The sequence below is a fragment of the Telmatherina bonti genome, assembly GCF_933228915.1.
Source record: "Telmatherina bonti genome assembly, chromosome: 21".
Taxonomy (NCBI): Eukaryota; Metazoa; Chordata; class Actinopteri; order Atheriniformes; family Telmatherinidae; genus Telmatherina; species Telmatherina bonti.
The window spans coordinates 22,562,320-22,587,808 of record NC_136630.1 but is presented as its reverse complement, the minus strand read 5'-3'; the positions used below and the strand labels follow the sequence as shown (position 1 = coordinate 22,587,808).

Below are 25,489 nucleotides of genomic sequence, written 5' to 3'. Positions count from 1 at the left end.
AAGAATATAAATTCAACCACTGGAAAACCATCTCAACATTAAAACAACATCAACACAAAGACAAAGTGTGTAAAGAGGGAAACAAAGAAAATTCTAAGCTCTTTTATTTTTTTTTTTTTTAAATATCCTTGCTCACATGCCTATTAGAGCTGGGATTGATGTACTTCTGTTGGGAACCAGTATAAAAGGACTGAGGTGAAATTAGGCCCAAAGAAGGCTCAGAAGGAGGTAACAGAGGTGGAACAGGTCTATCTCATGGGAGCTTTTATTAATGTAGTCGGCGTTAAGACAAGAGACTGTAACGTTGGGATGGGGCATGATGTAAACAACATGTAAGAACTGGATCTTACGTACAATGTGGCAAATTTAAAAGCGTAACTTAAATTGCTACTCAAGTCATCTGCTTGAAAATTCCCGTTTTTGTTTTTTTTTGTTTTTTTTTTCATAATGCAATATTTATCGCAGTATTACAAAAAATGACGTCAGTTTTTCCTAATATAGTGCAGCCCTACTGTTACAGCAGTCATATTTGCTAGTGACCAATTGGAATATAATCCCATTGGAACATGACCGTCATGTTGTAGATGTCTTCCATGCACTACTGTCATCTCCAAGAGAGTAAAAGCATTAAAGCGTTATAGAAAGCACCACTGGTTTTTCCATAACTTGCTGGTTCCACTCCATCAGCCTTCAAAACAGAAATCCCCTGGAGGGGACAAGCCAGACTCTGCTCAAAGATCAGGAGACGGCTGACAAGAACTCTCGCCTCCATCTGTAAACAACAAACTCTCAGGTTGGCCAGCAGGATCATGCAGAACCTCTCTCATGCTCTCCATCCTTCATTTGAGCCCCTCAGGGTGCTGTCCTGCTTGCAGGACACAGAGAAGAAAAGCCTCCTTTGTTCCCATGGCTGTTCACCTCCCCAGTTCATCCCAACACACCCACCTCATGATGGTGCAAGAGATCATTTATCCAGTCCACCATGTAAAAGTGAATTCCAACAGGAGAGTAGCTTTTTGCTTCTGAACACCTTCTGTGAAATGAGCTGTGTTATTTCTGCCACAGACGCACAATCCTTGCAAGTTACACCTCAGTGTGAAGGTGACAAATCAAGCTTTCCAAGGATCCACACACCAACACCAACTGGGATTATTAAGGGGGAGAAATAATCCACCCAGGATGTACTTTTGTGCCAAGTTTATTTTAACATTGTTGTTACTGAGACAAAGATACAACTACGCTGTACAAAGCAGAACGGAGGATCTAAGCCCCCAGCGTACCGTGTCCTGCGGTGTTAGAGCTGTTTGCTTTGCAATACTCACACATCCTGGAACTCCTCCAGTGTCTTCTGTGGTGTGAATACATTTAATAAGCCGATAATCTGCCAAAATAACAAAGGAAAGTTAGGAAAACGATGATCTTTCAAAAGTTTTTTGCCTGCATTAGCTGATCAAGATAGATGCAGCAGAGTGAAAAAGCATACTATGTAGACAAAATACAGATGATGTTCTCCCAGAGTTTCCTCAGGAAATATTCAATCCAACATTTCTGTTGTTTCTGCTGATAACTAGTGATAAATACTCACTCCTTACATGCTACATTTCAGCCTGGAAAGTAAACTTATGAGTCAAATCCTTCATTTCTAATGCTAAAAAGGTTCAATTCTGGCTCTCACATTTTTGTGGTTGACACATTTCATGAGCACCAGCTCCCTGTAGGCCCGCTTTGCGTGGGTTTGATTCTGAAAAGGCCGGCTCAGCTTCTTGATGGCGACGTTTCTCTCCAAGTTGTGGTCATACGCTGAGCTGAGGTGAAGAAGCAACAGAAAAAGTCAGTGATGCATGATAGAAAAATCCATTTTCCTTTTGTTTGTTTTCATTGCTCTCCCCCGAGGACCACAGTTATGTTGCTGCAATTTTTAAAGGGATGAACAGATTTCCTTGGCAGCTATGTTAGAAAAGACAAAATATTATGACAGAGTAGCTCCTACAGCGGTGTACGAGGCAGTTCAGAGGCAGTAGAAGGAGAAAAGAAAACAGTCACCTAGCTTTGATTAGATCAAACTCTCATATTTACTATAAGCTTATGCATCTCCCCCAAACCATGGAGTGATTAGATAGCAAGAGCAATGTGTAGATGGCCTTCAGGTCTGCACTCTGTGGTGGCCGATCAATGCTGTCATTCTGTCTCTGCAGTGCCATCTTGGAAAATGTTTGCACCATCAAGGTAAAAAGAAACAAAACAAAACAAAATTGATGTCAAGGTAGTCTACTGATACAATTTTTATATGGAGACAATGCTGCTGAAAGTAAACCCTCCAACAGAAGCAACCTCAGATCATATATCTGCCTCTGCAGGTTTGTCTAAAACGATGCTCAGTTTTTACCTGGAGGTCCCATCAGTCCGGGACGTTGAGGTTATATCTACATTTTTCTTATTCAGAGATGATGTTTGACCATCATTCTCGGTTTTAATGATGCACACCAGAATTCTCAATACTTTGTAAGTAGTTTCAACCTCCTTAGTTTTGTTAGATGGATATGGATAAATTTATTAATGGTTAACAAAGAGAGCTTTACATGGTAGCATAATTACCTCCGCCAAGGAGGTCATGTCTTTTTATTCAGACTTTGTACACCTGTATCTCTAGATTGATAAATTAATATATGTAAAAAAAAAGAAAGAGTCCTCCGTAGTCCGGAGAAAGCCAGCAACTATTCCTGTATTTTGTTCAGCATACGGTTGCAATAACAGGCAAAATATTGAAAGCAAATCATGTGGAATTACATTTCACAAGGTTAAATAATAATTTATTTGACCAGATAAAAATAGATAGATAAATACAGATGCATCAATAAACAATCAAACATGTTGATATAAAATTCATTGACACATTTATTTATATTGCAGCTACCTTAAGCCTTCGTTAAATAGCATTATAATAAATATTTTAGAACCCATACAAGATGGCGGCGTGATGAGACGCCAGCTCGTATAGGCACTGCAGCGTTTAAGTATATATGATGTTTATGGAAAAACGTAGAACAACGTGACTTAGCTTTAGCACGCTTACCGTTAGCTGGTTAGCTCCTGTTATCTCCAGGTTAGCTTGGTTAGCTCTTAGCCACAGAAAGTTCTAAGTTCGCTCGATGTCAATCATATATATATATATATTGCAGGGGCGTGATGACATGCATGCCCCTGCAAAGATGGCGATGGTAGGAACCGCCCACCGAGCTTCAATTCAGCTCTACAGAAACCTATGGGTGAAGTCATGGAGTCTCCGTCCATCTTTTTATATACAGTCTATGCACCCTACCCATGACCACAAAGGTTGTCACCACTGGAAGCACCCAGACCCCAGCAGACCATGTCCGCACCACAAGCATAGGACACTGCTGACCTCTCAAACCTGCACCGTCACCACATCAACAACCCCTCAGTCAGCTCCTGATATGGAAGATCCCCATAGGGAAAACAGCCCTCCATAACAAGCGGAAGTGACTTTGCATTGATGTTTAAAGTAATAAGAAGCTGCACATTGCATCAATTTGTTTCCAATAATGTGTTGCCAGATGGGAAATTTAATCATTGCTCAAATTACTCCCCTTAGCTTCCCATCAGTTTAATCACTGCAGTAATTTTTACAAAGCTTACTTTTTGTTTGTTGGTTTCTGAGATAGGCAATGTTTCTGAAACTGTAGAAAAGTCAAGCAAACCACACACATACTGATGAGGTGCAAGGTGTAACTAGTCAGTCAAAGGATGTTCTTGTTAAAAGACAGTCAGCTAGAAGTACCATAAACTAGATGATACGAGCATGTGTTGCTGCACAAAACCCGTGTCAAGGAGCAGATTTGGGGGAAATTATTCCTCTCATGACAAAAAGAAACCTTGACTGGTGTTCAGTGTCATTTTGCAGCTGTTTCATGTGCGTATGAGGAGTGAGGACAGTAAAAAGACGAGTTCATCGCTGCTGGTTTGACTGCAGCTGCATCATGTCGACTTGCCTTTTAACATTTATGTTAAAAAAGTAGCATAAAGCCTTAGCATGAAAGCCTAAGTGGAAAGACAAACAACAGCATCCTTTTTCCATAAAAACCAAATGGTAACCTAAATTCTTTTTGTTTGACGTAGAACATTTATCCCGCCAAGCAAATACATGCGCTAGATAACTAGCAGTTAGCATGTGGCCCCTCCACTGTGTTGTGTTTATGAGATGGGATCTAGGATCCCCAATCCTGTTCCTCGAGGACCGGTGTCCTGCAGGTTTTCCAAGTGTCCCCGCTGCAACACACCTGATTCAAATGGATGTGTATTTAGCAGATATGTGCAGAGCTTGTCTGAGACTGAGTCCAGTGTGTTCCAACAGGAACACTTGGAAAACCTGCAGAACACCGGTCCTTGAGGACCAGGGTTGGGGATCCCTGTTTATGAGGATGCAGTGCACACCTGGATGTGTGGTTACAGTTTCACTGCCCACTAGAGGCCTGGCATGTGCACTACATTGTTTCTGGTCCTATTTGTGTTTTCCACTGTAGAGAAATAGTTATAATCAAACAGCCAAAGGAAGGTGTTTTGAGTGGAAACATTGTGGCGTAAACGGGCCTTAAACTAATTGAAATTAGATCCCCGTGTTTTAAAATGGTGTTTCAAGTCATTTCTTTTAAAACAGCTGTTTGCAAAGGAAACACAGAGAACTGGATCCTTGGAGGACAAGTTCAATTTGCCTATTTTCAAGATAATTCCTTCTTTTATCTCATATATAGCTAACATAACACTGTCTCCCTACTGCTCCCCTCCCTGGCACCCACCCATCTGTTTTCAGCTTCTGCAGCATGCAGTCATCATTTTCTCAGTTCTTGGAGCACTTTGTGTCTTTTCATCTACATTTTTCCTTTTTTTAATTAGAAATCAATCCACTTTTAGAGCACATCATGAAAAGATTGATGTAATAACCAGAAACTGCAATTAACCAATAAAGTAAGCAGTTTGTCCAAATGATGAATGTTTCCAGAGTGATTTATGTGTAAACCCAAATACGAATATTACATGCCTAAACTGAAGTATGCTGAATTAACTCTCTAAATTATATGTATCTGTGAGCTATCATTACAGCATAAATATTATTTATTCACATGCATCCATGTAACTTGTCATGCTATCTTGCATTTGAATGAGGTATAAAACAATCTATGGAACATTTGACAACATAAATTAACACTATATGAACTTTTTGTCCATTTCAAAAGCAAATACACAATTTCTGAAATATCTTAAACTCGTGAGGCTAGTTTTACTCACCAGACAATTCCCTGTGCTCCAGATCCGATAGGTCTGAGGTTCTGGTAGCGCTTTAAAACTGTAAAGGTTGAATCCCCCACATCTATGCTGTAGTACTCCTTCTCACGCTTGTTCCGGTTCATTGTGAAGCCTTGGACTAACACTGTGACCGAGCATTCAAGACGGATTGCCTGTGAAAACCTGTTGGTAAAGAAGAAGAGTTCATATTATTGATTGATTCTGCATAGAAATCACATCAAGTGCAATCACTGAAACAGCGACATCTGATGTGGAGCATGTCCTGTTTTCTTATATTCTGGCCTACAAATCTAAAAAAAAAAAAAAAAAATCCCATTCTCAGTTATAAAGAAGGGCAAAGATTTAGTGACGGCTTCATCCTAGAAGGTACATCACACCACGCTGCATGCTGGGACAGGAGAGCCATCTTGTCATGAATGCCATCACATTACCTCCATTTACAAACATTATTGTCAGATTAGATTTTGTTTTGATTGGCTAAAAACAGTCACATCTAGCAGAGAAGGAAGGATTCAGAAAGAAAAAAGGAGAAAGATTATTGACCAGTGAGATACACTAAATGAAAGACTTGATAAATATAACCTGCCGAAACTAACTCATACTTATTAGTTATGTGTTTACTTATGGAGTTATATATTGTGTATTTAATGAGCTCCTAAAGATGGGTTATAATTTTCTAACTAATAAGAAACTTTTTTTTTGTTTGTAATCCAGTTGCATGGGTTAGGAAATACTGTCAGATCTTAAATACTGCCAATGGCTCACTGACGTATCTAGAGAAGACACTTTACTTGCTGTTTACAGCATGTGAGTGCTGGAAACATTAAAAATACCTCCCACCAGATAGTTCTTGTCAGCATTATTTGTATAACAACTTCATACAAATTCATCTCAAAAAGACACTTTTAAAGCTACAGTCCAGTCTAATTATAATCAATTAAATGATCAACTCACTGGTCACTTGATTGGCATCAGAAAAAGGGAAAAAGAGGATTTAAGTGACTTTCAATGTGGCATGGTTGTTGGTCTTAATATTTCAGAAACAGATGATCTACCGGGCTTTTCACAGAACCACATCTAGGGTTTACAGAGAATAATCTGATGGAGAAATTATCCAGCGAGCAGCATTTGCCTGGACCAAAATGTCTTGTTGATGTCAGAGAAGAAGTTTTAGATGATAGAAAGGCAACAGTAGCATGAATGATCACTGGGTTAAAATAGGTGTGCAGAGTAGCATCTCTGAACACAAAATATATCCAACGTTAAAGCAGATGGCTTTACAGCAGCAGAAAATCGCACCAGGTGCAACTCCTGTTGGCTAAGTACAGGAAACTGAGGCTACAATTCACACAGACTCCCCAAAACAGGACAATAGAAGAAGAAAAAAAAATTCTGGTCTGATTAGGCTCCATTTCAGCTTCAACATTCAGGTGGTCAGGTCAGAATTTAGAGGAAAAAACACAAAAACATGCATTCATCCTGCCTTGGATCAACAGTTCAGACTAGTGGTGACAGTGTATTGGTGTGGGAGATCATTTCTTGGCACACTCTGGCCCCTTACTACCAACGTTGCATGATTTAAACACCACAGTCTACCTGAATATTGCTGCCAGACCATGTTCATCCCTTTATGGACACAATGTACCGTCTTCTGATGGATACTTCCAGCAGGATAGTGCATCATATCCAAGCGGCAACCTTTGGCGGTTAAAAGTGAAACCTATGCAGAAGTGCAAACATTGCAGTTCCACCCTCATCCGCTAGGCTGTCCAAAACTGTGCGAATCCTCATAGAGTCTCATGTTAAAAAGACCAACTTCACTGCAAAAAGGGATTTTTTTTACAACAAGAAGTCATTTCATTTTGAAATTTGGCATTATTAGGGAAGTGTCCTTTTGATTGACAGGTAACCAATATAGCACAACCGCAATTTTTAGCCATTTAACGGCATGATAGCTGGTTAGCTCCTGTTAGCTTGGTTAGCGTTTAGCTACAGGCAAGTTGGAGTTCAATAGAACTCAATTCCTCAAGCTTCAATTCAGCTCATCAGAAACCTACGGGTGAAGCTCCGTCCATCTTTTTATATACAGTCTATCATCATATCACACAGCTCAAATCATCTCTGTCTGGTTTCTTGAACATGACAATGAGTTCACTGCACTCCAACGGCCTCCACAGTCACTAGATCTCAATCCAGTAGAGCAGCTTGGGGATGTCGTCAAACGGGAGATTCTCATCATGGATGTGCAGCCGACAAATCTGCAGCAACTGTGTGATGCTTCATGTCAGTGTGGAGCAAAATCTCTCAGGAATGTTTCCATCACCTTCTTTCATACTAAGAATAAAGGAAGTTCTGAAGGAAGAAAGGGGTCCAACTCAATAGTGGCAAAATGTACCTAATAAGAGACTGGTGAGTGTGTTATCCAAATCCAGTTCAAAATAAATAAATTAAAAAACAAAAAAAACAAAAAAAAACTTGCCTCAGTTATAGAGCAAATGATTGCATCAAATCTTTTGTTCGATTCAACTCTCCAAAAAGCAGCGGATGGTGGGTGGATGTAGAGCGGAAAAACTTCAAACAGCAACCTGTTATAATAATAAAGCCTACAACAATGAAATGTCATTTTCTCCCCTATTAAAGTTATCAATGATTATGCTACTTTGCAAGACTGGATTAAGTGCTATGCTAAGTATTTCTACAAGAGAACACTTGAGCCATTGGCAATGCTCACTGCAGAGTGGACGTGCCAACAGAGCGAATCATACTCTCTTCAGTCCAATTAAACCCTCAGTTCACCAGCAAAGGATATTAATCAATGTCAGAAATCAAGGCGGCCATGCATTCAATGCTAAAAGGAGGCTTATCAATTATAATGATTACTATGACTGTGAAATCCAACCAGAGGAGCTAAAATCCAAGGGTCATGCCGATGGAGTGGGTTTCCAGGCAGAGAGGAAGCAGGGAGCCGGATTTCAAGCCGTGTTTGAAGAAGACAAATCATTAGTGAGATTTGGAACACTGAGCTGAGGAGGTGGTGATTGCTGTACGTTCCTCATGTCAGTACCAGATTTGTCATAACTACTGGAAATCCAGCCTCACCTCTTTCTTCCCTTTCAATATCAAGCTTCTTCTCCATTCTTCAAATTCATTTGTCCAAGATGTGTTGTTTATCATCAGCAGTCAGAATGAGATGTTTATTTGAAGGAGTGCAGCCAGTCCAGGTCCTCTGCGCCTCCTTCTTTACTCTTTCATTCTTTCATCTGCATTTTCTGCCTCACTTTGGCTCAGATAAGAACATTTTCTCTCTCCTGCTGCAGAACCTTGTGGGTTTCATAGAGTAGCACAGCGCTGGGGCACAGGGATCGAGAAAGGATTCACAAGACAAAAGAGACTGAGCACAGCTAACAGCAAGAAGTGGTCTGTCAACTGTTTGGAGGAAGCACAAACTATTGTAGCTACAGAGACACCAGCATAGGTCTTCTGTATCTGTATTTTCCTTTTTCAACCAAAGTCCATCAGGTAGTACAGCCACTTGTTTTGTGACCTGATGGTCGGCGGTTCGAGCCCTGCTCCCCTACACTGCTGCAGCCCCAAGGAGGATTGTTCTCTTAGGGCTGGATTGTTCCAATTCACCCGAGCAATGATTCACTGTGGTGACCCCGTCACAGGGACAGGCTGAAAAGGAAACCAGTGTCAGTTCCAAGTTGGTCCCCAGTTAATAACTGGTTTGATTTTCCAGAGCAACATCATTTATCCCATTAAACCTTTCTTCCAGTACATCTGACTCTCCCTCCACATAAAAGGACCACACAGTTCAGAACAGACAACAGTAAATAATTCATTTCCCCAGTATATTGTTGTCTAAATAAAGTTTAAAACAACACTTTGTTTTTGTGAATACTCTGCAAATCCCACTAGTGTTTCCAAAGGATTTCCAGTACTGATCAGAGAAAATAAAAACATTTTAGTTTTCATAGAAACTGTGACGTCATGTAACTCAATTGGCATTTAAAGGGGGAAAATAATAAAAATAACGAATTATTCAGTAGTTTTGATTTTGACTTAAGTTGATTGACCTAGTTAGGGAAAAAAGGGTGGGGAAAAAATGTTTTATGGGCAATGTTTTTGGTTGAATTAAGAACATTTTACATGGACAATTTAAAGGTAACTCAAGGAACTGGAATAGAACAGCTGTGTAGCCGTAAGAAAACCAGTAATTAGTGAGGTTTACTGGATCAAAAAGCTTCAATTAGCTAGGAAACGACTGGCCCTGGAACAATGGACGAAGAAGGTCATATGGGATAGGGTCGATCCAATCCAGTATCAGCATCAAGTTCCAAAGCTAACATAACTGAAATTTCCGTATCAGAATTTTCCAATCAATTAATTATGTCTACAGTGTTGCTAAATGACCCCACAAGTGAGTTCTGGCAAGTAGGACTGCACAATTAATCGGATTTTGATCGTGATCATTATTTTGGTGGCCACATTTAAATTTACCTGATCGTCAACGATATTTACATTCAAAACGCAAGTTCTACTGCGTCTCAGATCACTCAGGTTCTCAACCAGTAGTCTGCCAACCACCAATGGGCAAACGCGTGGTTAAGGCTTCATTAAGATGCCTAAATACCAAGCGCGCACACCTTTTACCAGCAGCCAGTAAAGTATTTTTGGATTGGTTGGACATTTGAGGTGGGTGTGGTTAACACAGAAAAGCATTCTCAAGTAAGATGCTGCTTCCGTATTTTTCCTGTTGCAGGTAAAACTGATTGTTTTGATTAAACAGCTGATTGAGGTGGTAAAAAAATGCAAACATTTTTGTTGCATTAAAATACACAAACCCTGCAGCATACACAACCTGCCCTGCCGCAGACAAAGTTGTTCGTTAATTATGACATAAGCAGCTTTCATTGCACAAAAAGCAAACATCGCCGCCCATTAATGACCTGTGTTGTTTTTGCTGTGAAAACCTGAGGCTATGTGGCGTTATTGGCAACTCGGTGTTGCTTTTTGAACCTTATTGTAAGTCAGAAACTACTGCAAACAGAAACAAACTCCCGCTAGTCCGTGCACATCTTGAATGTATTGAATAATACATGGTGATGCAAGGCAAAAGGCTACAGTCTCCTCAGATCAGCCTATCGAAATGGCCGGTTTGTTTAACGTCGATGCAAATCTCCGTGAAAGGGAGGGACTCCAGACTGAGTCGCTCTGTACTGAATATATAGAGCACTCCAGTCTGGCGTGCCAGGCTATGTTTTTTCCAAATGCCAGTCATTTATGGAAAATTATTCAGCGATGAAGTCTGGAATAGCGACCTAACTTCACGGCCAGCCATCATATGAAGTTGAAATGATTTATTTTTTTCTACATGTGTCATATTAACACGTATGATGGTTCAACTGGCGGATGAACACCACTCGTACATCGGGTACCACGAAAATCCAGGTACCGACAGTTGAGCCGTAATGCTGGTATCGATTTGGCACTATAGTACCAAGCATCATGACAGCACTACTGTCGAGGTGTCGTGTCTGCATCTCAATGAAAAGCACCTCCGTTCAGGAAATCCATTCTGCAGTACGTAGCTATGAAGGTAGCAGGTTAGCATTGAGCAGCTCTCAGGTTAGCAAAGTTTTCCACTCAACATGTGTGCAGTGTCAAAACACCTTAAAGCAAGACAACAACATGCAGTTTTTCCAAAGCAGTTGTTGTTAGAGGGGGAACTGGTTTGATGAGTCTAGATTGACCCTATTCCGCGGTGATGGGTGCATCATGATAAGAGACGAAGCCATCGTGCCTCATACCTACTATACAAGCCTGTGGGGGCAGTGCTATGATCTGGGGTTGCTGTAGTTGGTCAGGTCTAGGTTCAGCAACTTTATTTGCCTAAAGAATGAGGTCAGCTTACTACCTTAACAAAAGGATTTATTAGAATGCCCCATTAAATGAAATGGCCTAAATCAGGGCTACTCAATTAGATATTCAGGTGGACCAGATTTTCAAATATAAAAAATGATCAGAGCCAGTAAATAAAGTAAGCGAAAACAAATCAGTCAAAGTAAATAAAAAAAAGACACATTTACATTTTGTAGTTTGTAGTTTAGTAGTTTATTAATTTTTCTATTTTAAATTCAGTCCCACGTGACAAGGGCAAATGCACAAAATAAAATCATAAATTCCAGTCAGAGCCTATTTTTCTAACTTTTAAAATAAAAAGGTCATATCAAAATAAACTTCTCGATGTGGTGCCTCCTCACATTATAATCGTTACACACCACCATACTTATACTTTTACACCACAATACTCATTGCGTATTAAACACATCGGTTTGGCGCTTGAATAAACAAATACTTATCAGTTCAGGCGGGGTTAAACCTGCAGTTTTTGTTGTCAATTTTGCGTTTTGGGACAGAGCGCGACATGCTTGCTAGCGCTACTCTTACAACTTCAAAACACAGCAATACGAGCTGGGGTTATTGTTGCTAAGCAACCAAGTGTTGCATTCATCGTCTGCATAACTGTAGGATTGTTGGCCACTTAATCCACGTAGGAATCACTGAAGGTTCTTGATTAATATCTTTATTCTTTTACATAAGCTGGGCCACATAGTAGTTGGTTCTGGGCCACATGTGGCCCGCGGGCCGCCATTTGAAGAGGCCTGGTCTAAATAATTATCTGGTCAGGTCAGCCTCCATAACTCTGCTCCCTGCCTCCCGAAACAAGCAGTTCTTTACCCTTGCCACACAAAAAGTTGATTCAAGTGTTGCACAGGTTTTTTTGGAGCTTGAATCACAGCTTTGCCAGTCAAACCAGAAACAACTGGTTGATAACGATCAGTTTAGGCTTATTCCAAGAAACTGACATAGGCAGCTTTGAATCGACCAGAAGTGGCAACAGCCTGCCAGAAATGTAATACAGAGTTAATGATAACATATTTTACATGACTTCAAACAGAAAATGCTCCGAGACACTGTTTTTAATATTAACAGCCTTTAAGTTTAAGGTTTCTCTGAGAAGTCTAAGCGGACTAGAACAACCGAGACCTGAACCGAAGTATGGCTTCTCAGGATAGAAAGGATTTCTTTCTACCGCAGTTGTTCTCATTTCATTTTCTCTTTTTTTTCCTGGCACTGCTTTCCAGAAAAATCCGACTCCACATCAAGTGTGTATACCTTTATCATGACAGCTATGAATGTTGTGACAACCTGTTACAGATTTGTGTTTTTATTGCTACAAAGTGCTGAATGCCGTCTGACAGATACAGGAAGTATATCTGAACTGTTGAATAACCTGAAACCGTGTTTGTTGTCCCAAACACTGAAGCTTTAAGGTGACAAATATTTCAGCTGTGCTCATTATTACAGCCGAAGTAGTCCACCTCATCGAGACTGTAAATGTGGGGATTCTTGGATTGAATGTGTGAAAATAGTCTTTAAAAAGACTATTTCCTCCTGAATAATGATCACACACTGAGGAAGTCAGCCACCACAGTGCCACCAAACTGTTTGATCTGCAGAGGGAATTATTGTGGCCCCTGATTCCTTTAATCTCTGACCTACAGTTCCAGCATGAAGGGCATCGTTACACTGCCGGATGTTGGATTCAGGCTCGAATCCACGTTCTGGTCAGACTATATGCCAGGGGTGTCCAGCTCTGGTCCTTGGGGGCCACAGTCCGGCAGGCTTTAGACGTTTCCCTGATCCAACAAATGAGTCAAATCAAATGTCTTTCCACAGCAGCTTATTGTCAGTTTCTGCCAAAGTGTGTTGACCTGTTAATCTGATTCAGGTGTGCTGCTGTGGACAAAACATCCAAAACCTACAGGCCCTGCAATGTGCCCATAAAACTGATGTTTCTACTTTTTATAAAAACATGAGAAAGAGGTTTTTTGAAATGCATCCACTGAATTTGATCTCAAAATTTGGCATAGTTGGGGGCGTGTCCTTTTCATTGACAGACAGGTACCTGATATCCTGCTGCAAGAAGCCAGAATGTAGCACAAGTGCAAATTTTAGCCTGCTCACAGTGTGACTTCGCTTCATCCCGTTTATCTCCATTAGCTGGTTAGCTCTGGGTTAGCTCAGTTAGTGCAAAGATACAGACAGGTCAGAGTTTGAAAGATGTCAATCATCCACCCAGACTCTCACAGCCTCCCATCTCAGCTCTACCTCTTTGCCTTGTTTTGTATTTTCCAGGAGCAACGGCACGTGAGGCGCTGCCAAGATGGCGATGGTGAGAACCGCCCACTGAGCTTCACTTCAGCTTTCCAGAAACCTACGAGTGACATAACAGAGGCTCCGTACATCTTTTATATATATTCTATGATATGGACACACCACATTTTTCAGCTCAATCACACTGGTTGAGTTACAAGAAGGCTGCTCTCATCTTATGTCAAAACTACTTGTTTGTAATGCTTCACCAAAAGTAGATTAAGTTTTATATTTTTTCCCTGGAGTCACTTGGTGTCAAATTTCTTAATTTCTTGGGGAACTAACAGGTTTCTGTCACACTCACAGCAGTGTTCCGGGGAAGACCAAGCCCAGTGCATGTTCTACCATGAATACTGGACTTCAGGGGTCAGAATATGTAAATGGACTTGTACTTCTATAGCGCTTTTCTAGTCATACAGACCACTCAAAGCGCTTTACACTACTTGTCACATTCACCCATTCACATACACACACACACTCATTCCCTGATAGGCACATCGGGGGGCAGTTTGGGGTTCAGTGTCTTGCCCTAGGACACTTTGGCATTTCAGGGGAAGCCTGGAATCAATCCCCCAACTTACCAGTTGAAGGACATCTGCTCTTCCTCCTGAGCTACAGCCGCCCAAATATGTTTGACTGTCACCTTGCTCTTCTTTTTCATTTGCCTCAGGCAACATGAAAAACCCTTAGATTGCTAGGAAAGCCTAAAACACCCATATACAAGCAAATCTCACTCCATTCTGTTTTTTATAACTTATTCCAGTAATTGTGTGCATCCAATCAAAACTAGCCATTTAAAATACATTAAATGTTTCAGTTTATCCATATTATTATGAAATTGTAGGCAAGTTGGACAAATGCTTCAGAGTTCCATCTTGTTTTGCATCAATTTTGAAAAAAAAGTGATGTGTAAATGTTTAATAATGGAGCAGTACTTCCTAAAAAATCTGCTCTCATTTACATATCTTCTGTTGTTTCTGTAAAATGGCAAAACGTGACAGAAATTACAAATAAAAAGCAGCCAATGCATCAATTCAAATTGTTTCCAGACTGTCACGCTGCTTTATTTAATTCCTGATTTTAAAACATTGCACTCTGACGAAAGCTGCGCTCGTACACCTTACAGGCCTTTTTTAATGTGGCAATTTCAGGCTTGTTGCACAGGTAGTTCACACAGAGAAAGCTAGAAGCTACACGATACTGGGACAAGGACTGTGGTACAGTTTCATCACCTGGTCAAACTTTCATCTATGACTATCGCTACATTTCACAAGTTAAATTTTTTTTTTTTTTTTTGCTTGCATTTATTTCAAACTGCATCTTCTGCAACAACAGTGCAAACACACAACATGCATGGTTGGATCAAACTGGTTCAACATGTGCTCATGCAGGCGGCCTTTAAGTGATTTTCCTATCCTTGCATGAAAGCATTTAAACCCTTTTCATGTAATATTTAGCCTTATTAAACCAGCAGCAAAACCGTCAGCTTAATTTGGCAGATGTATGTAGCAGCAAAGGCAACTAAAATAAACATTTAAGACATTTCTGACATGCTTTTTTTAAACAATGTCAGCTCAAATATAGTTCATGTTGGAGTGAATTTACCCATGTGCGCTCATCTGAACGCTGCAGAATAAAAAATACGTCCAAACTGATCACTGAGCAGTACGGCCGTGTCGCTGTGCTCTAAATACACCCAGTTTCAGAATCTGTGGCTGTGTGTGAAAAAAAAAGTGTGTGTCAGGGTGTTAATATCAGCTGTTAAGAGGCTGACATTCACATCACGGTCAAGGCTGCATGGAAAATAGACGAACTGCTGTGTAATCGAATGAGATCTGAGTGTTTATATGTGGATATTTAGGATATAACTGACAAGACCAAAGCAACAGCTGATCTATCTGACCATAGATCTGATGTGCTCTGCCCACAGAGGTCAGAGGTCTTTCAGATCAACAGCATTGATAAACCTCCAACAACACACACCAGCTGCATAGGAATCACAGATGTCTCATCAACCACAGCTGGCAGAGCTATTACTGTATGAAGCTGACAGCAGGGACATCGTGTCTCACAACCAGACGGAAATGAACAGATAAATGTGTCAAAGAGAGCCAGATATGGCTTTTGAACTGACGACCCAGTCCAGTTTCTCATCCCCCACCGCTGTCCATCATGCCGTCTCTCCTGGGAGATGATCTCCAACTGGCCACTGCAGCTCTGCTCTGTCTCAATCAGTATGCAGCCTGCTTCTTGCAAACATCACAGAGCTCTGAGTTATCTGGGCTACCGTCATCAGGTCCACTAGCAGTCTGGGATGGTTTTTATCCCTCTCTGCAAAGCACCTTCAGCTTGACTGGCTGCTGACATGAGTGCACATTTCTCTCCGGACAGAGAGAATAAGAATATTTAACTTCCCACCAAATCTGAACAAAATGACACCTGATGCTGTTTTGATTAAACCCAGTACAACTTGAAGACAGTTAAAATATAAATGATCACCACCAAAATCACTAAATTAGGACAAACTGCTAATCAGTCTGAAAAAAGGTCATACAGTAATTTCCAGACAGCCTGGACATAAACTGTTAACAATCTTTCCAAGCACAAAAAAATCTAAAAGAAAATGTAGGCTATATCTCAGACTCTCCAGAACTCAGTGTGTAAAATACAATCATGAGAGCGTACTTGGATTACATTCACAGTGCATGCCGCATTGCTCAAATCCTAATTCCTTGCAGATATCTAGTTTTACACTTGGCATGGCCGGAGAAACACATGACATCACATCCAGCACGCTGTTTTCATGGAGGTCAGTATGGATGCTACACTTGTTAGCATGTTGCTGTGTGATCAAAGCAGGGAATAAATTGCACAAAATTTGGCATTACCATGTCTCAGCTCTTCTGGCGCAAAATGATGACATCTGTGTCACTTCAGTGACGTGAAAGTCCGATGAAATGCAACGTAATCGTACAAACTGAGGTCTATTTGAAAGAGATTGGTTATTTATCTTATTTTAGAGCCACATGTGAAAATAGCATGGGTTGAATTGAAAAACAAATAAGATTTGTGCTGTTCTGACTCTCACAGAAAGATGCAATGCAAGCTTTAATGGCAAGGTAGAAAAATTTAAAAACTATTTCTAAACTTTGAACCAAAAGCTAAACATGAAGCAACAGGCCCATAATTCAAACACATCTGCTTCAAACTATTACAAAAACAGGGTAAGAACTCTGAATACATAGATGTACGTGTGGTTCCTGACTGGAGGAGCTAAGACTCAACAAATAACTGCAAGCCTTAATGAAAATGAGCAAAGAAGAGTGAGTCAAAATTGCTTCACACCAACAACAGACACTGAAAGTGCCGTATGGCATATGATTACATCGTGTTACCGCTGCTTCGTGTTGATTCCTCTATATTTTGATATTAACTTAAATCTAAAACTTGGAAAGGATCAGATTATTACCTTTTTATAAGACGAATAAAACCTTAGACTTAAAGGCGGATGTCCTTTTTTCGTGGTTGCAAATACTAAAAGCAAGCGCAAATCATTCTGAACACAAGTTTCATGCATGAAGCATATGTGCACAGGTATGCAAGAACAGGAGGAGCGTCACATCTTGTGGTCGTAGACCTGAACCTGCAACTGTTTGAACTTTTTCCTTTGATTTACTTGCATCAGGGATGACCCCAGCTGCCAGGTTAGAGCAGGACAAGCAGGACACGGTCGTAAGTAATGACTCCACCCTGCTACTGATGCCATTTTCCTGCTTTATCCTGTCCAGGGTCAGAGAGGCAGAGGGGTGAGGGGCAGTAACAACAAAAAAACTATGGTACACCTGTCTTGACTCAGAAATCAACATGAAGAGGATCATGTGCAAACATTAACTAGTTATATTAAGCTCTAAATCGGTCTGTAGAAGCCAAAATTCCCAATCCCACCTCTGCAGGCCTCCTTGCACTTTTTGGTGCAGGAGTCAGGTTTCTTGGTGCATTTGACTGATCATTGCTGTTCTCTTGGCAGGCTTGTTCCAATCTCTCAGCTGCAAAATGTGCAGTGCAGTCTGAGATGCAGCACCCAAACTTGACTCCAGAAGCGTACAAGATCGATTGTGCAACCAGGATGCATTTACTGGAAAGGCACACACACGCACAAGCTGAAACCTGTAACAATCAAACTCAGTACACCCCACCTATGTCCACATATTAACAACATTTCTACTAATAATCTGATAGGAATGCATCACTTAACCTGATCTGGTAGCTTTCTGCTCCACCTCAGCATTATTTAGCCACAAACAAGATATTCATACCGAAACATCACACAAATAATGCACAAACAGGAAGCCTGCAGTCTTCTAAATAGCCAGATACTGACATCCCATTCACCCCTTGCGTTGTTGTTGCATTACAAAGCTCCACTTAAACTCACATGTCATCAGTCTTTAAGTTATATCACATTCATAGCTGCGATAAATGCACAGCAAACATGATGCTAGCTGGAAAAACAGGGTGTATTCAAAGGCGTCAACATGTAGGTTGTTATTGTTGTAGTGGAGGAGACGCTGCTCCGGCTGAACATTTCACTGGTTTTCTCACTGCCTGCAACCCCTCGCTGTCTGTTCCCAGTGTTAAGCTGTGCTAAAGTGTGTGTAGCACCGACATAGACAGGCAGCTGTAGTGTGCTTCCCACTGTAGCCAGTCAGTCTGGTTGCCTCGTACCCTTTAGGCCAGACCTGTCCTGCCTCCTGTGGTGGTCACCCGAAATGTTAACGTGACACATATTCACAATAATGTGTGTGACCCATATTTGGTTGTTAGCACATAAACACACTCTAACAGTTAACAATAGCACGTCAAACACGTCTCAGAGGGAGAAAAATCCGTATGCATTGCTCACCCCTCTCCGGTTAATTCCAACAGTGTCGACTCGCAGTCGCCGCTCGCTGCCTGCCGGAGCCACAACCAGTAGGGTTTTTTTGTTTTGTTTTAATGTTTCTAAAGGAAATACTGGGTTTTAACCCTCCCTTTTCTACAGACACACTCCAGTTTCCTTTAAATTAGCAGGTGAAGATCACCGCCGAATACATGTGGAGCTTCTACGTAACCCCTTCTCAGTGCTTCCGCGACAGTTTCTGCCATTTCATACCGACGTCGTCGAAAGCTTCCGATGTTTCCTCGGCTTCACAATGAGAACCAGAGAGGGACGTTCAAGACCGTCTGCGCGTTCCCGGTAGCCGCCCCGGCAACGCGGAAGACGACGTGCTGACGCAACGTTTCGTGATGACGTCGCAACGGACGAGGACGTGCTAGTGTTTTTGTATACACAACTCCAATATCTATAGAGATGCCATTATATTTGGTATGCTGATTAAATACAAGAAAAACAAACTCTGTATAAATCTCTTTTTATGTTTAGCCAATTTTTTTATTCACAAATGTAAAGTTCAGAAATGCTCCTCTAATTTGATCTTTTTTTTTTTTTTTTTTTTAAAGAAATGTGCTCAAACTATGTGTAAAATCTTTGAATTGTATGGAAAACCCCATAGCTCAAGCAATGTATTCCTATTTACATGATATACCTTTGGACTCAGTTGTCTCAGTCTGAAGTCTTGTTACCTTTAGCAATGCTTTGCCTCATTTTTGCACTTTTGATTTATTTAATTTTTTTTTTTTATTTATTTAAATTTAATGTATTGCTCGAACTATTCACAAGTGTTCCCTTATTTCAAATGTTACAATTGTAAAAGCACGGCCCTGTTTGTTATATTGCATATATTCACTTGTATGTGAGTTATCAAAAAAAAAAAAAAAAAAAAAAAAACGTTTTTGTGTACACAAATGATAAAAGGCTGGTATAACATTCACAATATATAAACACACTCTTATTTTACAAAGTAAATAGAAAAATAATTGTTGATAAAAATTAAATTGAAATACATAAAACTTCACAAATTAATAACTAAATAAAAATAAATTTTTCCTAATTAATGTAAATCTCCTGCTCACAGTTATAATCTACCAAACAAACAGAGAATGTAGCTTTTAAACATAGATCTTGAATATTTTTTAAATATATTTTTATATGTTGAAAATGTTTTCAAATATTTACTGTTTTTTATATCTTTACAGTATAAAAATGAAAAAACAAGAGAGAAAAAATCAGAGCAGTAGTAATAATAACAGCGGATGCCTTATGTTATTTATGCTTCTTTTTTTTTACTTTTAAAACACGTTTTTCGTTCAAAATTTAAACATAAAAAAAAACACAAAGCTTATTCAACGAATAACATGTTATGAAATGATTGTGTTTGCATTTGAAAGCAGTTTGTATCCTAAAGACCACATTTTATTGAACTATTTTGCCAAAAAATGCTTAATTAATCCACTAAATTTAGAATTTAGATTAAAATGTGTATTTTACATTAACGGCTGTATTATAGTTAATTTAAACCTGCTTTCTCACTTTATTTTTTTAATATATGTGACAATGTTTCGGAATAATTCAGAACAATAGAATAAACTATTCATTTTTCATTACTGGAATTATTTGAATACAGTTCTAATGAATTAAACTAAATTGACCTGTATTTACTCCACATTACTGTTTTCAGAGCCACTTTAAAATGCATGCAATACAATCCAATGTAAAAGGTCTGCGATGAATAATGACTTACAGTATAATTATAAGTGAGTAAATCTTTATAGTTAGGATAAAAATCCCAAAGTGCCTCACAGTGAAACACAAAACAACACAGAGAACATCAAAGCAAGTAAACTAAGGAAAAACTAACTAAAGGCAAGATTCGTCTTCAGCTGTGTTTAAAAAAGATATTTAAAAAAAAAGATCACACAGTCTTTAGATCTCAGGCTGAGAGGAAGAGAGTTCCAGAGGGAAGGAAGCACTGCTGCAAAGGCTCTGTCACCTTTGGTTTTCAGCCGTGTTTGCTTAACAACCAGCAGATTTTGATCATGTGACCTCAAACACCTGCTGGGAAGATAAGGCTGTAAAAAGGTTTTTGATATAATCAGGTGTTTCGTTCTTTAGGGCTTGATACGTTAATACCAGACTTTTAAAACGCACTATGGGAAGCCAGTGCAGCTGGATGAGTATTGGAGTGAATCTGGAGGATTTTGCTATCATCAGCCTTGCAGCAGCGTTCTGGACAACCTGGAGACTATCAAGAGATTTTTTGCTTAAACACGCGAAAGGGGAGCTACAGTAAACAAGTCTAGATGAGATGAAGGCATGAATAATCACCTCCATCTCGGATGGTGAGACAACTGTACGAGTGACTACTTCAAAGCTTCATCAGAGTTCAGTTGCCACTATTAAGCTGAATGAATTCCATTAAAAAAAAAAAAAAAAAGTTAAAATGATTTTGAATAGAACCTGGAGAATTTCCAAAACCTTATGTATGATATATATGTAATATAAATATATAATATGTATATGTATATAAGCAAGTAAATGTGTAATGTGACCAGATTGTTCTGGTAAAAGTGACACCACAGATGATGCTTATTTAAAAAAAACAAAAACAATCTTGTTTGTGGCAAGTGACGCGGTTTTCCACTAGTAATAACTAGATTTTGAAATCACAGAATAAATTCTGTGAAAATGATGATGCTGTTTATCTGACCTTTACAGAAAACGTGTGAATACATGGTCTGTCAGGCTTACACACCAGATGTACCAACTTTGGACTGATGCTGTTTATATGCCACTCAACTCACACACATAAATCTCTCACATATTAGATCATTTAAACATTTTCCTTTCTTTTGGTTGTGAAAAAAATTCTCACAATTCCCTTTTTGATCCATTTAAACAGCCACAACTGCCAAATAATAACCTCTGTGGTCATCTATGTAGAATCCTGTCAGCAAGCGGGACTATTAATGCATCACTGGCAGTTGAAACATCAGATTAACACCGTCCTGCCTGCAATGGATTGGCGCTTTGCTGCCCCATCTGCCTTCAGCCTGCTCTGCAAATCCAATTATGTTCTTACAGTAAGTTCCCCGGCTAAAAATAGTTTAAAATGCCAGAAAACACAGCACGACACGTCACTAGGTGAGCGCAGAAGAAATCATGTTACAGTGCTGATTGGTTCTTTCATGGGAGACACAATTGATCATCATGCGGAGGTGACGGTGTGTGATCAGCTGCCATGACAGACAGGAGCTCTGGGACGAGGGAGAGGTGGGTGGAATGGCAGCGGGGGATGCATAAGAGGAGGAAGGATTAGAGTTCAGAGTGGTGGATGTTTGAAGGAACTTAAGAAGAAGACTTCTCAGGTACCAGATGAAATAAGGTAGGCTGCATAATGTGTCAAAATGTTGCTTAATAGTGTTGAGACTGAACATTAGTCATCAGACTGCGCAGTATTAAAGGTGTGTTCCCATGCACACTGATGGCAGGGATGATGTTTCCCACGGCAACTGTTAATGCCAATCACCAATCACGCATGCTTTTCTGTGCTTTGCCTCCATAGCAGATGATTTAAAAGCAAAGTTTCACAGAGGAAGTGAATTTTAGGGACTGAAGACTGAACAGGACAGAAAACCAGGTTCACTTGGATTAAAAAGTAGGTTGTTGCTAAAAAAAAAAAAAAAAAAAAAGAAAAGTGAGCTAGATGTGTGTTTTTGGTGGGCCAACACAACTGATATCAGTGTGTGACTGGAAGGAAAAGCCAGCCGGCTTTGTCATTCTTATTAAAACTTGAGTAAAATAAATAATTTTGGATGTCTTAGCATTGTTTATGTTCCATTCTCAATCCAAACAACTGTGCTATGAACAAAGAAATAGGCCTTAAATATCAGACAGCTATGAATGATAACATGTAACGATGGCTGGATTCAACCATCTGCTAAGGTTATAGATAACAATGTCCTTTTAAGTGTATCAGAATTTAATTATGCAGCTCTTTTGGCTTTGATTGTTGGCCAAAGAACCTCCCACCATGCAAGTATGGCTATTTGCAAGTCCTTGGTTAGTATTAATTAAAAAAAAAAAAAAAAAAAAACAGCCTTGAACTTTGTTTTCCTGGATGAGGGTTGCTGTGTTCAGTCCAAACATCCAGTGTATCGTATACTCTAACAGGATGTTGTTGCTGTTTATACTGCCTCACATGATCTGGTCTGAAATGATCTGTGATTCTTAAGCCTGGGAACGCAGCCAAGAGGAGGTGTATAAATCTACTTTTCTCTCAGATACACCTGATTTGAATATGCTGAAAAGTTATGAAAGAATTTCTTTGCTCCAACAAGCCAAAAACTAGATATACTTGGCGTTCTCCGGCCTTAAGATAGAGAAATCGTTGATCATTTTCCTGCCACCAGGAGTCAAAACATCACCATACAGAGACTGCACTCTGAGTTATCTTGTTTAAAGTGAAGTGGCTATAACCTGATTAACAGAGCTGGGTTACTTGGCAAGCTGTCTCACTGCTTGGGTCACAGAATTAAATGCAAGTAAAGCTGTGTTTTCCTGCTCGATAGCAAACATACCAGCAGCAGCAGCTAAGACAGCACTTTCTGTTTAGTTATGATGAGGCACCTTATGGCAGTTATATAAATGCAGGTGGTTCATGGAGGTTGTTTATTTGACCAAGCTATGTGTTATTTTGCTTATTTACAGAATATTCTAACTGTAAAACATCTTGTTTTTATAGTGATTACATATTCAGTCTACCTGGGAGGGGGGGGTGCCATGATTACTGTTGCTACTAATTCAGCTGTATGGTCTTTTATAGGAAAACAAGAACTAATAAAACTAGACTGTCTGTGAATGCAGCATTATTTTATAACAAATGCAGCATTTCTCTTCCCGATGAGCCTCCCTGAGTACAAGCGGTTTTGTACCACTTAACCCTTTGTATTTTCTAGACTGAAAACACAGAGGCACAAAGCGCTGGAGACAGTTTTACTGCAACAATCAGGCCAGCATGGATTTGAACTACAGACTCGCTGCCCAGAGCATCAACACTCATGTTGTCACCCCTGTTTCTAAACATCTTTAAACACTTTATCTCTAATCTACAATTATCAATTCTGATTAGTGTCCTTTCTGCTGTTTAGATTGTGAACTAAATAAAATGTCAATATATATACATATATATATATATATCTATATCTATATATATATCTATATATCTATATATATATATAGATATATATATATATATATGGAACATGCAAATTGCAGTTTTTGCAGTTTTTCAAAATGTTACAAATATCTCTTTTATTTTGCAACAAACTAATTGAAATGCAGCTGACAATTAATGAGAGAAAAAAAAAACACATGGAATTATTTGCATTTGCTTTCCTTTGCCTATTTAAGGAAAAATGTTGCAATCCAAAGTTGTGTACTGTAACTCTGAAAAAGTCAGACTGCTAACTTGGTTATTATAATTATTTCTAAAAGTATTTTACTTGAGACTTAAAATAGGAGTAAGATTGATACTATACCTTGAGACTATTGTAAATGTTTTCTTTCAGTTTTCATTTATATGATATGAGCATTTTAAAGCATTTTTGTTGCTTTTTGTCATTTGATATGACTGGAAGTGATTGGGTTAAATCAGCATGTGATTTTTGATGGTTGGCTCTTGAATCAAACTGAATCAAAATAATCATCCATTAAAACAATCAAATGTTGTACCTGATCAAACTTGTGACTCAAATGTGTGGACAAGATATTGTTTTGGACTAGGCTCTAAGGGTGGGACCAAAAACACATCAGACACCATCATGATTACAAGCACTATACACAAACATCTGTCCTAAAGAAAGGGTCCGGAGAAAGTTGACCTTGTCCACAACTCTGCATCTCTTCATTGACAGACGACACAGATGGCAATCATTTAAAACTGATGTTCTTGCTTAATGGCTTATTTTTTCCTTTACTTAAATAAGCATTTGAAAATGTAGCTTCTCACCATGATTCTGCATGTACTAATCTCTTTGGGAATTTCTACATAAATCCATAGTTAAACATCACACCACTGGATACACTTACCCCAGGGGGCAAAAATAAAAATTTTTCTTTAAAGGTACAGTGTGTAAAAACACTGACATCTGGTGGTAAAGATGGGCATAGAAATCACTTCAAAAGAATACAGCTGTGATTGAATGGTGGCCGTCAGTGGCCAAAATTCTTCCAGATATAAACAGAGTTTCATCTTCAAAACTGTTTGTAAATTGTCTTCTTCAATAGAGCATCTGGAGTTTAATTTGTCCCTGATGTTGCTCAAGTCTCTATCAAACAAGCCAATACTGCAGTTTTAAATCTCAGAGGGTTCACACTTCACACACAGAGCATTGTCCATTCAGAGATACTGTAGCAAAGATGGTGGCAGAAATATGGCTGCTGTTATGCATGTGGACCCACTGAAAGTAGATAGAAACGGCTCGTTCTATGATAGGGGTGCAGCTCTGGTCCGCAAGGGCCACAATCCTGCAGGTTTTCATCAAACTGATGAGTCATTGGACATAACTTCAACAGCTATTGGATCCATTTTATTTGAGCTAGATGTGTTGGAGCAGGGGAACACTGGAAGCTGCAGGGCAACAGACCTTGATGACTGATGCTGGAAACCCCTGTTCAGAGAACTGCATTTGCTTTAAACACGCTGAACCTTTAAAACCCTCCAACTTCTTAAAGATTTCCAGCTGTACTTTACATTAACTGGAGAGGCCAGCTAGGTTAATGACACAATGAAATTCTTACATAATAGTTATTAATTTGTCCCTGCCCTTCCTCTACTGCCTGTAATGACCATGACAATGGTCAAATGGAAAGTGATACAGCTGGAGTTAAAAATGTAGAGCCTTGCTGAGCCTTATTCTCACGACTACCTTGCTTTGTTTTTTCTTACGGAGCCAAAGTTCTTCGGTTTATCCTCACAGTCACAGGTGTCAAACTCTGGCCCACTGGCCA

The 25,489-nt window shown here is 39.6% G+C and overlaps 1 protein-coding gene across 2 annotated transcripts in view; it reads right to left on the bottom strand.

Moving 5' to 3' along the window:
- mapk8b (mitogen-activated protein kinase 8b) overlaps nucleotides 1–18,642 on the bottom strand; it is a 44,361-nt gene extending 25,719 nt beyond the window's left edge. For both annotated transcript variants that reach the window (XM_079260810.1, XM_079260811.1), the window contains exons 1-4: nucleotides 18,446–18,642; nucleotides 5,305–5,484; nucleotides 1,676–1,805; nucleotides 1,323–1,381 (exon numbers count right to left, since the gene is read on the bottom strand). In XM_079260810.1, coding sequence (XP_079116936.1) covers nucleotides 1,323–1,381; nucleotides 1,676–1,805; nucleotides 5,305–5,426 — 311 coding nt within the window. In that variant the 5' untranslated portion in view covers nucleotides 5,427–5,484; nucleotides 18,446–18,642. The remainder of the gene's footprint in view (nucleotides 1–1,322; nucleotides 1,382–1,675; nucleotides 1,806–5,304; nucleotides 5,485–18,445) is intronic.
- Between the last annotated feature and the right edge of the window lie 6,847 nt (nucleotides 18,643–25,489).